Source organism: Hippopotamus amphibius, chromosome 4 (assembly GCF_030028045.1).
Source record: "Hippopotamus amphibius kiboko isolate mHipAmp2 chromosome 4, mHipAmp2.hap2, whole genome shotgun sequence".
Taxonomy (NCBI): domain Eukaryota; kingdom Metazoa; phylum Chordata; class Mammalia; order Artiodactyla; family Hippopotamidae; genus Hippopotamus; species Hippopotamus amphibius.
In genome coordinates, this window is record NC_080189.1 from 92031471 (window position 1) to 92044328 (window position 12858).

At 33.9% G+C, this 12858-nt stretch overlaps 1 protein-coding gene across 2 annotated transcripts in view; it reads left to right on the forward strand.

The window, feature by feature from the left end:
* The window catches only part of LOC130851144 (platelet glycoprotein 4), a 77394-nt gene that overhangs the window by 55191 nt on the left and 9345 nt on the right, over positions 1-12858 (forward strand). For both annotated transcript variants that reach the window (XM_057731035.1, XM_057731034.1), the window contains exons 4-9: positions 255-415; positions 4558-4705; positions 5152-5331; positions 6723-6814; positions 8831-8877; positions 12574-12643. In XM_057731035.1, the coding sequence (XP_057587018.1) occupies positions 255-415; positions 4558-4705; positions 5152-5331; positions 6723-6814; positions 8831-8877; positions 12574-12643 (698 nt within the window). The remainder of the gene's footprint in view (positions 1-254; positions 416-4557; positions 4706-5151; positions 5332-6722; positions 6815-8830; positions 8878-12573; positions 12644-12858) is intronic.

A 12858-nucleotide genomic window follows, 5' to 3' on the forward strand; every position in this document is an offset into this window, starting at 1 on the left:
TTAATTAGCTTAATAAATTGTGTTATAAACTGTTGAAAGATTGCCATAAGGCCACTCTATAACTTGCCAATGGTTGGCCTTACAATCAACAGACATGTCTGCAGTATTACACACTCATTCTCTTTGTAAACGGTTGACGAAAAGAGATTGTTGTCATAATGTGTTGGTTCTTTCACAACTAATTAAAGGTCTTCAACTCCCAACAAGTGCCCATATTGACTACAAAGAAATAACCCAAACTTATTTTTTCATAGGAAGTTGTCCTTGAAGAAGGTACAATTGCTTTTCAAAATTGGGTTAAAACAGGCACAGATGTTTACAGACAGTTCTGGATCTTCGATGTGCAAAATCCAGAGGAAGTGGCAGCTAACAGCACCAAAATTAAAGTAAAGCAAAGAGGTCCTTACACATACAGGTGAGCGAGTCCCCACAATAAGTGGCACTCTTTCCTTGACCATATGTATTTCTGAAAAAGCTTCCACTTGACAGATGTCATTGTATTGAAATGTGCTTGTTATTTTCTTGCATGAAAATACATTGAAATATTTTGTTTCTGCCTATATAGAACCCTAATCTAAGGATTTAATGATTATAAGAAATGCAGATTTTATTATGAATTTACCAGCATTAATTAAATGCCCTATACGTAAGAAGTTATAGGTGTTTTACATGTGTGGCATATATTTTCAACAACTGTGAAATATGCATGCTAAATAGGAAAAAAATCTATCAAAATTTTAAAAACCAGAGTACTTTAAAATCCTAAAATTGAAAATGTAAGTTGTATGAGTGGTTCTCAAACTGTGGCTCCTGGACCAGCAACATCAGCATCACCTGGGAACTAAGTAGAAATGCAAATTCTCAGGCCCCATTTAGCCCAACTGAATCAGGGACTCTTGGTTTAGAGCCCAGCAATGCGTTTTACAAACACTCTGGGTGATTTCGATACACACTCAATTTTGAGAACCACAGCATTAAACTGATTCTACATAATTACAATACCTGCTAAGGATTCTATTCAAACTAATTTCCAGGTCGTGTGAGTGTCTGTATTTATTCAGTAGTTTCATTCTTATATTTTCTCCAGTACTGAGACTGAATAAGCTGTACCTTTATCTACATGCCTTAACACACTTTGGAATAGAATCGTAGACTATTGAAAGTAGGAGGAAAAAGTTAACCAGATCTTTTCATTTTGTAAATTTAAAAACAAACTGACACCAGGGTAAGTGAAGTGATTTGTCCATGTTCTCACAGACCTAGGAACAGGTAACTCTTAGATATTTGTGTACATTTTCTCCTATCTAAATTATAGACTTGGACTTCCCTGGTGGCACACTGGTTAAGAATCCGCCTACCAATGCAAGGGACACAGGTTCGATCCCTGGTCTGGGAAGATGTCTTGAAGAAGAAAAAAAAAATTATAGACTGTGTATTTTCTAACTATCAAAGTAAGAAAAGGGGAGACTGAGGTGATAAAAACACTAACCGTCTCCAGGTATTAGGAGTATATTTAAGGTGTCCATATGGGAACATAGCTAATCCTGCTGTATCATTTACTATACAAATGTTGATTTTTCCTCAAGAATAATTACAACTAGTTATATGCCATGATGAAGTATTATTATAAAATTTCCTATTTGTAATGATTTATTCTAATTCACAGTTTTACTTATCTGTTTATGATAGTCTAGAATTATATAATTTCTTTCTTCTCCATGCATTAATACGTTTCTAAATTGACAACTCACACTCAAATATAATGAAATAACAGTAGTTGGGAGGGTGATGCCTGCTGCCACAGCACATGAGGTATAAGGTGCAGAGCACCTGGGTGCCTACTCTGTCCTAGTAATTATCCCCAAGTCTCCTGTCTCCAGGCACAGGTCTGTGACTATTCACAACTCTGTCAAGGAAGACTTGGTTTTCATTGTTGCAAAAAACCAAAAATCCAAAAAATGAAACAAAACAACCTCACCTTGGAAAATGTTTTTATTTTTTCATGGCCTTATAGTTCTTATGTTATTATCAAAAACCTATATGAATACCTTGGTCCAAAAAATGGTGTGGCTATGATGTATACCTCTGAAAATCTAGAGTTCACATATGACCTAGTAAGGATCTAAGCATAATTGATTAATGTTTTGTTTGAAGGGGTTACAGTTTTACTTTTAAGGATATTAACTGGGGTGTGGAAAAACAAACATAATATTGAATCCAGTCCTAGTCCTGCTCTGATAGGTGACAGTTAATACATATTTTTTTCTTGGAGGCTTAAATCTCTCTCTCTAAGGGATGAAAGGGGGTGGGTTAGATATAATTGATTTACTTGGAGGAGGAGTGAGGGGAGGGTTGGAAAAGAGAATTTGGATTTGCAGCTAAGGTACATAAACCACAAACTCCTATTTATATAACAGTGTTAAAGGAATTTCTGATCACCTACAAAGTCATCGTGTCTCATGATGTCAACAAAAAATAGAGTCTTAGTGTCTGCTTGGATGCCTTAATAACGGAAAAATGACTGGTTATCTTTTAGAAAAAGTTAATAGTTTGATAGTCTTCCACGTGTTGAGGCGAACCTGCCTCCCCATCAATTACACCCTGAACTCAGTTGAAATTGGAAGTGGAGGAGGATGTCCCTCCTCAAACAGAGCCACAGGCCTATTTGGCTTTTGGCTGCTAAAGTGAGCTTGATGAAACTTTGACTGACAAGGTATGAGTTGGTCGAAGCATAAAATTGCCAGGACAGAGATCTTAATTATATATATTCCAACCTACACTCTCTCTATGAAGATCTGGTAACTCCTTCAGATCCAATGTAAATCTTTCTTTCTTTTTTTTTTTTTTTTAATTACTTTGTTTTGGCAGGAGTACATAGAAAGCAAATTCTGAGGCAAATTCCTCTGGCCTTAAAAACCAACACTTTCTGAATCCTGTATATATCCTAATTTTTAAACAAAAACTTGCGTGATTATGTTCTTTTTTTGAAAGTACATTCTAGTAAACACCGGTCTCAGTTTAAAGGATTTTTCTGTTAGTGAGTGCCATCTACTGGTACAATGTAAGTACAACTAAGTAAACTAGAATTTGGGTCACAATTATTTGGTTACTATTTCGATTTTTTATATATATTTTATATATATATATATATAAAATTGTTCCCGAAATATACATGTATATAAATGTTCTCCCAAATTAAAGTATTTTAAGTGTTAATATGTAATCTAATTTTAATGTGTAGTTATCTAATAGAAAATAGTAATTGACTAGTAATAGACTCTCCAGGGTGATGTTTCAGATTTTTATATTTTTTGTATTCTACAGTACTCCAGGAAGAATAATAAAGCTTGATGAAATCATATTAGAAATAAAATATATTTCCATATTTTTGTGAATTCTTTTTAAAGCATGTGAACAACAAATTAACTCATTCATTCAAAAATATTTACCAAGAACTTACCACATACCAGACACTGCTTGGGGATATAAAATGCTCTTTTATACCTGATTGAAATCAGACCAGGTTTTTTTGGTTTGTTTTGTTTTTTTCCATTTCAGTCCCATGTTTTTTCAGTCTTTACCTTAGTTAGATAACAACAGATAACTATTATAATCTCAAATAATAGACATCCAGATATATGATAGCACAATGACTCAAATAGATCTTATTTCATCTCAGTAAATATCTTGTACTTGCAAAAGAGTTTTTTCCCCATAATATCACCCTTTACCATGTTCCAAAAAAGTAGTTGGTACTTTGCCTAGAGATGTTACAGCCAGGAGCTTAGAACTAATAACTATGCCATACGTGGAGGAGGGTTGGAGGGGAATTGATCTGTAAAGTGGAAATTATATTCTATTAGTTATCTTTAATTCTCACTAAAATACTGGAAATTATAGTCAAGCCAGTGCTGGAAAGGCTATGTACTTTAAATAGTCCTTCTAATATAAGAAAATGTGCTCTTAATATCCCCCTGCTTAAACCTCTCTGTTATCTCCCCCTCACCCTGAGGATAAAAGCTGAACATCTGAGTATGGGATACAACCCTTTAATGTTTGAGATCTTGCTCATTTCAGTGGCTTTATTTCCTACCACTCTCCTTACTCAGACTCTGTAAACCAACCATACTGAAACATGTATTTCCAGAAGTACACTATGTTCTCACCTCTTATCTTCTACTTTCTACCCTATTTTACCTAATTAAACTTCTCTTTGTCACTCATGCCACTTAGGTAGAATTGTATCTTGTCCATTATCCCCACCACAACCACACCAAGCCTGGGTTTGCACCTGTTCTGTACCTAGTCCCACAGACTATGTGTAAACTCCTATAATAACACGTATTCCTTCTCCCCTGCTATGCACATCTAAGATTCCTCTTCTTTAATTTGCTAGAGATTCAGCATTGGCTTGCTTATCATTGTAACCTACTTGTTTAGCCTAATTTCTGCCATCGTCTACATACTCAAAAATTACTTGTTGCGTGAATGAACGGCATTTGAGGCAATGTTCACTTGAAACAATTATTTTGAGATTTATTTACTTCTGCTTTTCAGAGTTCGTTATCTAGCCAAGCAAAATATAACCCAGGACTCTGAGACCCACACGGTCTCTTTCCTCCAGCCCAATGGTGCCATCTTTGAACCTTCACTATCAGCTGGAACCGAGAATGACACTTTCACTGTTCTCAATCTGGCTGTGGCAGTGAGTAGACAAATAGCAAAATTATTGGTTTCGAAATACTCTAGAATCCACTGTAATTAATCTCAAGATTAGAACTATCATTAGATATTATTTTGTCATTTTTATCAAAATGTGTTCTTATGGCATTATTTTGCATTACGGTTCTTTGGAAAGATGACAAGATCATAGAATAATCAGCTGAATTAGAAGACCACTTAAAGTGTATCATTTAAAAAAGTAGGATTTAACTTTGAATATCTTCTTCCTGTGCCTCACACTGAAGGAGAGAAATGTAATCATTCAGAGATAACGACACAATACACTGTCAGTCCTGGCAAGATTTGACAGTCATTTTAAAGATACAGTTGAAAATTGTTTTATTAAGCTTAATTCTAGTATTTTCCATTTATTTATTAAAAATCTGAAACTGCAATTGTGTCTTAAACAGTGATTTTTTTTTTTTGCAGGCTGCAGCCCATCTCTATCCAAATGCATTTGTTCAAGGAGTACTCAATTCACTCATCAAAAAGTCAAAATCTTCTATGTTTCAAAACAGAACTTTGAAAGAACTATTGTGGGGCTATAATGATCCATTCCTGAGTTTGGTTCCATACCCTGTTCCTACTACAGTTGGTGTGTTTTATCCTGTGAGTACCAAATATGAATGTTGATATTGTTAGACTTTAATTGGATAAATATAATGGCACTGACAATGCATAATTTTATCATGTAGTGTGTTGATCCTATTTCTGATCTGGGAATACATATTCTAAGTTTTTAAAAGTCTCTACCTCACATGGATTTAGCTTTCCTAGTTGGGAAAATTTACTTACCTGAACTTAACAATTAAATTTAAAATTAGGAAGCTGACATTTAATCAAGTTTCCACTCAAATAAATATACAGTTGTCTAAAAATAGGTTATAAGCTGGTGAGACTTTGAACACTGTTTTTGGTTTTGACTTCCTGTCTAAAAAAATCAAGTTTAATGCCATATTTTTATTTTTGTTAATTGTGTTCATCATATCATTTTTCTTTCTGTAGACCTCTTAAAAACTTGTTTCAATGTAAATTTAAAAGTCACCAGAGGGACTTACCTGGCGGTCCAGGGCTTAAGACTCTGCGCTCCCAATGCAGGGGACACGGGTTCAATCCCTGGTTGGGGAACTAAGATCCCACATGCTGCATGGCATTGCCAAAGAAGTGAAGTTAAAAAAAAAAAAGTCACTAGAAACTGCACATGAGATTGATAAATCAGCAATGTCATATTTTCATAGAATTAGTTGATAAGAACTTCTAGAAATCTACAAATGTCATGAAATGGCAGTGAAGAAAAATGTGAACTTGGTGATGTACTTAATTATGGTGTAATGTTTGGAATTATAAATAGGATAAGGTGCCTATTGCATTGAAAATTTGACTGATTTCATATGACACTATATGAGATATAATATCCAGTTTATGGTTGTTATTTTACTTTAGATAGTTTTTAGGGCTGCAAGTTCATATATCAATCAAATATGAATATAGAAAGCCTTAGGGGATAATAAATTCAGTTACTAGTATTTAACCAAAATATTCTTAATTATTTCCTTAACTAATGCTGTTTTTAATTTTGTGCACCTAATCTTCAGTAACTACTTATTAAAGATCATAATGTTGAGAAGACTTCTAAAATCTATCATTGTTCTCATAGGTTTTGTTCACTATCGCCTCACCTCATTAAAATAGGAATAGTGATTAAAATGGCCTTTCTGGCCTAATTATGAAAATAGTGCTGGATTTGGATCCTGTCAGCATTGATATTTGTTTCCTTCCTCCATCTCAGCATCTAGCACATCTAGGCACCTTTTATATTCTGTCTTTTTAAAATGTTAAAGACCAATAATTTTAAAACTTTATTGCGTATATATTTCAAATCATATAAAATAATTATGAACAACCACTGAGAAATGAGAAAGTGAGTTAATTACACATTTTATAACTTGGAAAATGTGGCTTGTTCTAGAAGTAATCTTTTCTCATACATATCTTTTCAGTACAACAATACTGCAGATGGCGTTTATAAGGTTTTCAATGGAAAGGACGACATAAGCAAAGTTGCCATAATTGACACATATAAGGGCAAAAAGTAAGTATCCAGGCAAAGTGTGTGTGTGTGTCTGTGTATGTGAGAGACAGACAGACAGACAGACAAGCATAGTCTAAGGCAGGCAAGAAACCTATTTAACAACTGCTAAGGCACAGGCACCAACCTATGGAACAGACCTGCCCTATCTCAGCCCTAGAAACTCCCGTTCTGCCAGGCATTAACCTTTTAGTTGTGACTGGCCACACTAGTGCATAGCTGCTGAGCATCAGCCCCTCTTGAGGGCTGACCTTTCTGCGCAGGGTCTCTTACATAAAGAAATCTAAAGGGACTACGTCCTTCTCTGCTGCACAGCCAGCGCTATCAGGCACTCATACAATTACATAACCGCAAATGAAAGGAAGGAAACGCAATACACCAACTCGTCATCTAGTAAGTAGGAAAATATATCTTTCTGCTTTTTTCTTTTTTAAACTGAGCACATCAGATAAAACTTGTTCATTCCAGGGACGTGACAAATGTGCCTATAAAGATGGAGGCTTAATGAATCCATGCCAACACTTTCATGACTTCCCTTTCCAAAATTTTCTGGAAATAATTTTCTATATTGATAATTCAGGTTTTTAAAAACTTTATCAATATGAAAATGGAATTACTATTTCCTGTTCTAAAATTGACATATTAAACTTGGAAATAAAAAGCACACCTGCTGTGAAGTAGCAGTAGAATGGGGTATGTTCATACAGCCATGATTTCCTACTTTTTCCTAGCTCCTGCCTGTTTATCTGGAGTGCACCTAATTCATCATATGTCTAAAATAGGAAGATCCCCAGTAAATATCAAGAGAAAGAGCTTTTTCTCCTCAAAGTTAAAAAGACTTTTAGATCAGTGATTTCCTGACAAAGAATAAAGTATCAAAATCAAAAGAGATGAAATATTCTTATTAGGTAACCTTTACCTCGTACTGAGTTCCTATCTAAAAATTGCTTAAAACAGTTAAACACTCACTCGTGTAGTCCTTTTTTCTTCTACAGAGTTCACAGTCACATATTTTTTCTTGAGCATTCTAGTGGAGGAAAACAGACACTTCTAAATGCACATTTTAGGGGAAATCACATGACTGTATATTGAGGAAAGTGAGCATTTCTTCTGTTTCAATATTATACAGAGTTTTTGAGGAGAGTTACTAAATGCTCCAAATTGGATTAAGAATTTCACATGAGTTTAAGATTATGATAAGGTTAATTTAACTGACCATGGCAAGACCAAGCATAATTAACAGCTTATTCTGTTTAAAAAAAAAAAAGCAACAAGTTGCCTTGACATCATGATGGTATGTTAGGAGTGTAAAAACTCCATTTTTCCATCACCAAAAAGTGGTTGAGTGTGCAGAGAAACTATCACTACTGTTGTTATTTTTTCCAGATACATGTATCAATAAATATATCTTAGGTAGATACCAGAGTAAAAATTAATAAACTCCATCCTACTTTAATGCCAGCTCATGTAAGAGTTAAGAGAGGAAAAGTATAAATTATCTACATGTTTCTAATCACTATTGATCAAACATCTGCTCTTTCTTCTTCTTCCACACTCCCCTCTTCTCCCTCATACTGAGTTTACATCAGTTATCCACTTAATATTTTCCTCCTATTCAGTTGAGTACTCAACATACTATGAAATAATCCACTTCTCCCTTTGGAACAAAAAAACTTACCACTAAGTAGAGATCTAAATTTCTGATAAGTGCTTCTCAATTTTCTTTTTGCAGAACTCTGTTCTAAGTTGTTTCTCACTACCAACTTTTGGCAGCTTTTATTTTATAATCTGGCCACTTAATGATATCAGGCACTTCATTTATCTCAACAAGATACAAACTTCAAACAAAACACAGACCAAATGATTTAGAATATTTCTTAAACAGCGTTTGTCACATCTAGTCTAATCAATATGTATTATTTTAGCAGAAGTACTGAATCATAATAGACAATGAATGTGAAAAGGTGCTCTTGAAATGAGACTGATCCTTTTCTTTCTTTCTTTTTTTAAATACCTAAGGAATCTCTCCTATTGGCCAAGTTATTGTGACATGATTAATGGTACAGGTAAGGGCATTTGTTTTGTGGTAATAATCACAGTGAAACCATCTTCTTTCTCCCACAAATCTACCATAATACCTACAATGTTCTGTAGGTTGAGGGTTTGCGTTTACCTATCTTTGTATCCCTACAACATAATTCAGAGTCTCTATTCTTATGCAGGCTTAGTAAATGTATGTCTAATGTGATGGGATTTCTGAAGAGTAACCATTGAGAATAAGCCTTTACTGCATTCCTAGGGAAATGTTTGCTTTATAAAAGCTTTACTTAATTGAACTCCTTTCCTGGCCATAGAAGTAAGGGGTTAGAAAATTTTATAGTAGTAGTTACTGTTTGCATCTTTTGTAAATACTGTAGAGATAACAGTTTAAAACTGAAAGAATTAAAAATTCAAGATAAACACAAAAGTAAAACATGCGTACAAGTGGAAGCTTATATATGAGGTAGAATCAGTGAAGCTGCAAGACAGAGCCACAGAATTTGAATGAGATGATCAGAATGAGAGAAAACATCAACAGCAACAAAACAAGGTTACAAGTGAACTAACCATGAAAAATGTATGCAGATATGAACATTCTGAATTAGAGTTGTGAAGAAAGGTACTATGAACTTAGAGTATGGTAGATCCAGCTTATTCTCCTTAAGAAAAGCCAAGTACACATATGCCTATTAGTTTAAAATTAAGACTATAAAAAGCAACGGGGATTGAATATCATGAGGTACTTAAAATCAGAGGTGAGCTTTCTGTTGCTGAGAAGCAAAAGCAGAGTATAATTTTACAAAGCTGGTGAGGCACTACTTTATAGGAAAGTAATATGACGATGAAAAATGTTAAATACAAAGTTATGTAAAAGGCAGGAAATAAAAAGGAAACAGAGAATGTTCATTTTCTAAAGGTATTGCTGAGTTTTGCATGTTTATTTAATTTTGTTAACACTTCTAGAAAAAAAACAAACGGCAAAACCACTGTTTGCTTTGTAGCACTTTGAGGCAGGAGGATGGGTGAAGACGTCCTTTCTAAGTAGTCCATTTCTGCAAATAAATAGTCAAGTGTCCCAATACCACTAACTCTAGTAATTTCATAAGCATAAACTTCAGTCCTTAGATACAGAGAAAAATATACTGTGCTTCTTCTAAGTAGTAAACTATTGTTTATGGGCTTAAAAATATATTTAAAAACTTTGTCCAAAACAAAGAAGTAGAGAAGTTTTAAAAAACAGGAATTAAAAGTCTCATTAATGACAATACTATACATATATGTGCATCAGGCATGAAGTTAAAAGTATCTAAGAAGACAATAGCAGTAAAACAAACTAGGAGCAAAGGTAGAATGAACAGGCCAGAGGACTCTGATGGAATCCCTGTGAGAGAGATTCTTGGTTATGGCACTAGGAAAAGAGATTAATGAAATGGAAAAGATTACAGAGTGTTGTTGTTGTTTTTTTTAACTCATGATTTAGATGTACTTCTACCTCCTTCAATAAGTTTAAAAAGACATAAAATGAAAATATTTATTTACATTAGTTTTTTTTTTTTTAAAGCCTTGCTAATATCAGCTATCTTATGATCATGACCCATGGTAATTCCTGGTGTCATTATGACATAATCTTCAATGATATTTCAGATGATTTTTAAAGCTTTTCAAGGTATTATTTTCCTTTAATGGCTAAGGTGTTGGGATGGTAGCTGTAGGCAGTGCCCATTTAGGGACCTATCTGGAGAATTTAAGGTAATAGTCAATATCCCATTCTCTGAATGTCAGTATCAAGTTCACTGAGATCTTCTGTTACATTTCAATTATCACAAGAATGTAAATGAAATGTAATAAGATCACAAGGTTAAAGCAGTTACCAGAAAAAGAGTGTGGTATTCATAACTGAAGGATGGGTCTTACTGATTTGAACAAACACATTCAGCGGTGGCTCATTTTGGCGATATTCATTTGTGGAGCAAATGGAGGAATTATCTAGCTATTTCTTCTTATATCCAGTGTGTGGCATGGATCATACCCATAGTAGAGAAGCAGTAAACCCAACAAGTACCCTTTTTAGTTTGATGTGTATATTTTCCAACCATTTGCATGAAATTCTGTTTAGTGAGAGAACTTCAATAAATGATTTTAAAATATTAATCAGACATTAGTGTAGGTGAATGAATCACTGTTAAAAGTAAGAACAACATTTACCAAAATGAGTTCTAAAGGAACCTCAAGGTAAGAAAAATGCTACTCTACTGATAGGTGGGGGATTTCAAAATACACAATCGCAGTTTTAACAATGTGATTTTGCCATTTTTTAAAAACTTTCATTTATTTTTAAGGAGTGGCAAAATTTAATATGAAATTGAATACCAATGATTGTATATAGTGTACAGACTTTTTGAATATGGTAGCTGCTAGCCACATGTCACAATTCAGCACTTGAAATGTAGCTACTACAATTGAAATGTGCTGTAAGTATTGGGTTGGCCAAAAGGTTTGTTCAGTTTTTTCCGTAAGATGGTTCTAGTAGTGCTTAGTTGTCTAACTTCATTCAAAACAATTTTGTTAGACTGTATTGTGATAGCTGACGTACCAGCATGCATTAAAAAAAAAAATTGGTGAATTTTGTGTCGTCATTTTAATATTGAAGATGGAAGAAAAAAGTAACATTTTCAGCATATTATGCTTTATTATTTCAAGAAAGGTAAAAATGCAACTGAAATAAAAAAAAAAGATTTGTGCAGTGTATGGAGAAGGTGCTGTGACCAACTGAATGTGTCAAAAGTGGTTAGCAAAATTTCATGCTGGAGATCTCTCGCTGGATGATGCTCCATGGTTGGGTAGACCCGTAAAAGTTGATAGTGATCAAATCAAAACAATAATTGAGAACCATCAATGTTATACCATGTGGGAGATAGCCGGCATACTCTAAACATCCAAATCAAGTGTTGAAAATCATTTGCACCAGCTTGGTTATGTGAATCGCTTTGATGTTTGGGTTCCACATAAGTTAAGTAAAAAAAACTTTCTTGACCATATTTCCACATGCGATTTTCTACTGAAACGTAATGAAAATGTTCCTTTTTTAAAACAAGTTTTGACGGGTGAGGAAAAGATGCCAGGCAAAAACTGTTACAGCTTGGCTGGGAGGTTCTTATTCATCTGCCACATTCACCAGACATTGCACCTTTGGATTTCCATTGATTTTGGTCTTTACAAAATTCTCTTAATGGGAAAAATTTCAATTTCCTGGAAGACTGTAGAAGGCACCTGGAAAAATTCTTTGCTCAAAAAGATAAAAAGTTTTGGGAAGATGGAATTATGAAGTTGCCTGGAAAATGGCACAAGGTAGTGGAACAAAACAGTGAATATGTTATTCAATAAAGTTCTTGGTGAAAATGAAAGATGTGTCTTTTATTTTTACTTAAAAACCGAAGGCACTTTTTGGTCAACCCAATATAAAGTACACACTGGATTTTGAGGTTTTGTTAATTTTTATATTGATTATACGTTAAAATGATGGTATTTTGGATATATAGTGAGTTAAATAAAATATACCTAATATCTTTTTTCTATTTTAAAATGTGGCTACCAGAGAACTTTAATATTGTATATACAGTTTGCATTATATTTCTCTTAACCATGCTGAAATCAAGGTTTCTAGATTTTTCTAGGACACACATCACACCTAATTCCTTGCCACCGGCTTGGTTTTTAAACAGATGCAGCCTCATTTCCACCTTTCGTTGAAAAGACACGGATATTGCAATTCTTCTCCTCTGATATTTGCAGGTAAGACAGAGACATTGATATATTTCTCTAAGTCAGAATTCTTTCCCTAAGAGATAAAACACAGACCGAGAAGCTCATACTTAAAAATCATGTTATTTGAGAAAGATAAAATACATTTAGGGAGGGTTTTTCTTGATATATTAAGAATAAAAACAATATGGAATTCATAATGTTTATAAATCCTTAAAAAATTGAAAGATGTAGAAGGATATTTT